Source organism: Eimeria maxima, genomic scaffold (genome assembly GCF_000499605.1).
Source record: "Eimeria maxima Weybridge genomic scaffold, Emw_scaff813, whole genome shotgun sequence".
NCBI classification, from domain to species: domain Eukaryota; phylum Apicomplexa; class Conoidasida; order Eucoccidiorida; family Eimeriidae; genus Eimeria; species Eimeria maxima.
Genome location: NW_013563990.1, coordinates 1 through 2,500, shown reverse-complemented (window position 1 = coordinate 2,500; position 2,500 = coordinate 1). Strand labels below are relative to the sequence as shown.

The 2,500-nt window shown below is 38.2% G+C and overlaps 1 protein-coding gene across 1 annotated transcript in view; it reads left to right on the top strand.

Moving 5' to 3' along the window:
* EMWEY_00043680 (hypothetical protein, conserved) overlaps positions 1-2,375 on the top strand; it is a gene marked incomplete at both ends in the record, with an annotated part of 3,900 nt that extends 1,525 nt beyond the window's left edge. The window contains 2 exons of the mRNA XM_013478997.1: positions 472-1,403; positions 1,984-2,375. Coding sequence (XP_013334451.1) covers positions 472-1,403; positions 1,984-2,375 — 1,324 coding nt within the window. The remainder of the gene's footprint in view (positions 1-471; positions 1,404-1,983) is intronic.
* Positions 2,376-2,500: the final 125 nt, after the last annotated feature.

The window sequence follows — 2,500 nt, the reverse complement described above, 5'->3', positions numbered from 1 at the left end:
TTTTCCCTTATCATTGGAGATTTATTGAATATTTTGCTGCACATTTCTGTAGAATTACTAAACAACATCTAACGGTACCTTATTTGCTGCTGCTGCTGCTGTTGCTGCTGTTGCTGCTGCTGCTGCTGCTGCTGTTTTTTTTTTTTTTTGCTTTTTTTTTTTGCTTTTTTTTGGTGTCTTTTGTTGGATATTTATTAAATTCCTTGGAGAATAACACAACATTGTCTTGCTGCTGCTGCTGCTGCTGCTTCTGCTGCTGTTGCTGTTACTGTTGCTGCTGCTGCTGTTGCTGTTATTGTTGCTGCTGCTTGTTCCTTGTTGTTGTTGATGGTGTTATGCTGGTTATGGTGATTATAATGGTTGTGCTGCTGTTGCTGCTGTTATTTTTTTCTGCTGCTGTTGCTGCTGTTGACATTAATCCTCCCGTTGCTGCTGTTGCTGCTGCTGCTGCTGCTGCTGCTGCTGCTGCAGGATTATTTAGATAGGACGAATCTATCTGCTGCTGAGTTGCTGTCTCTTGTTAAGGAGTGTCGTGCCTTTGAGGAAAGATTAAACACAAGATTTGCTGCTGAGAGGAGAGAGTTGCTGCTGCTGCTGCCACCAGAGCAGCAACTGCAGCAGCAGCAGCAGCAGCAGCAGCAACAGCAGCAGCAACAGCAGCAGGAACAACAGATACCGCAACAATTTGAGCCTACAAGACAGCAAAAAGAACTCCTACGTGAAGCAGCAATGCAAACAGCAGCAGCAATAGATCAGCAGCAGCAGCAAGAGGAACAACAGCAACAGCAACAGCAGCAACAGCAGCAACAGCAACAGGATCCACAACAACAACAACAACAGCAGCAGCAGCAGCAGCAGCAGCAGCAGCAGTCTCCTCCATCCTTTGCATCTCGTGTATCTGCAGTATTACAAGAAGACAGCACAAATGATAGCTCATCCTCTTCTTCTTCTTCTTCCTCTGCTGCTGCTGCAGCAGCAGCAGCAGCAGCAGCAGCAGCAGCAGCAGAGGAAGAAGAATTGCTGCAGCTTCCTGCTGCTGTCTCCTTTACAGGTGCTATATCTACAGGATTTGAAGGATTTATGGGTAATTGGCTGCAGCACGAGGAAGAAAAAATAAATAATAAATTGTCTCTTGTGCTGCAGCAAGATAATATTTATATTAATTATTCTTTATCTGCTCTTGCATGCAGCAGCAGCAGCAGCAGCAACAGCAACAGCAACAGCAGCAGTGGTAGTAGTAGTAGTAGTAGCAGCAGCAGCAGCAGCAAGAACCCATTTGATCCCGGTTTGCAGCAGCAAGAGGATAGTTTTACAGCAGCAGCAGCAGCAGCAGCAGCAGCAGGAGCAGCAGCAGGAGCAGCAGCAACAACAACAACAGGAGGAGGAGGAGAAGAAGGAGAAGTGTGCCTATACACCTCAGCTAGTCAATTATTTAGTGCATGCAAGACATGCATGGATATAACTGTCTCCTTTTCTTGGGGGGAGACACTTCTTATTATTACTCGTGTCTTTGCTAAGACATTCAATAAATATTTACACGCTATTAATAACAGGTATTTATTTATTTATTTATTTATTTATTTATATTTATTTATTTATTTATTTATTTATTTATTTATCTTATTTATTTATTTATTTATTTATCTTATTATTATTACTCGTGTCTTTGCTAAGACATTCAATAAATATTTACAGGTGTCTCCTTTTTTTATTTAATTAATTAATTAATTAATTAATTAATTAATTAATTAATTAATTATATTTAATTAATTAATTAGTTAATTGTATTTATTTATTTATTTATTTATTTATTTATTTATTTATTTATATTTATTTGTGTTTTCTTTTTTATTTTATTTTATATATAAATATATATTATTATAAATAAATAAATAAATAAATAAATAAAATAAATAAATAAATAAATAAATAAATAAATAAATAAATAAATAAATAGTGTCTCCTTATGTGTCTCCTTATTAGGTTACCAGCAGCAAAGACATTCTTGAAGGATTTATTGTCTCCTTCGTCAGCAGCAGCAGCGCAGCAGCTGCTGCAGTATGTGCAGCAGCAGGTGCAGCAGCAGCAGCAGCAGCAAGTACCATTATTACAACCAGTACAGCATCAGCAGCAGCAGCAGCAGCAGCAGCAGTATCACCATCAGCAGCAGCAGCAGCAACAACAACAATCTATAGATAAAGAAGATATACTACAGCAGCAGCAACTGCAGCAGCAGCAGCAGCAGCTAACTGCTGCTGCTGCTGTCCTTGGCTGCTGCTGCTACTTCCATACAAATGTTAATAAGATAGAAGTTATGCTGCAGCAGCAACTGCAGCAGCAGCACCGCAGCAAAGTCTCCTTTGAGCAGCAAACAGGTAGTTTATTTATTTATTTATTTATTTATTTATTTATTTATTTATTTATTTATTTATTTATTTATTTATTTATTTGTCTCCTTTTAGGTGTCTCCTTTCTTATATATATAAAGTGTCTCCTTAAT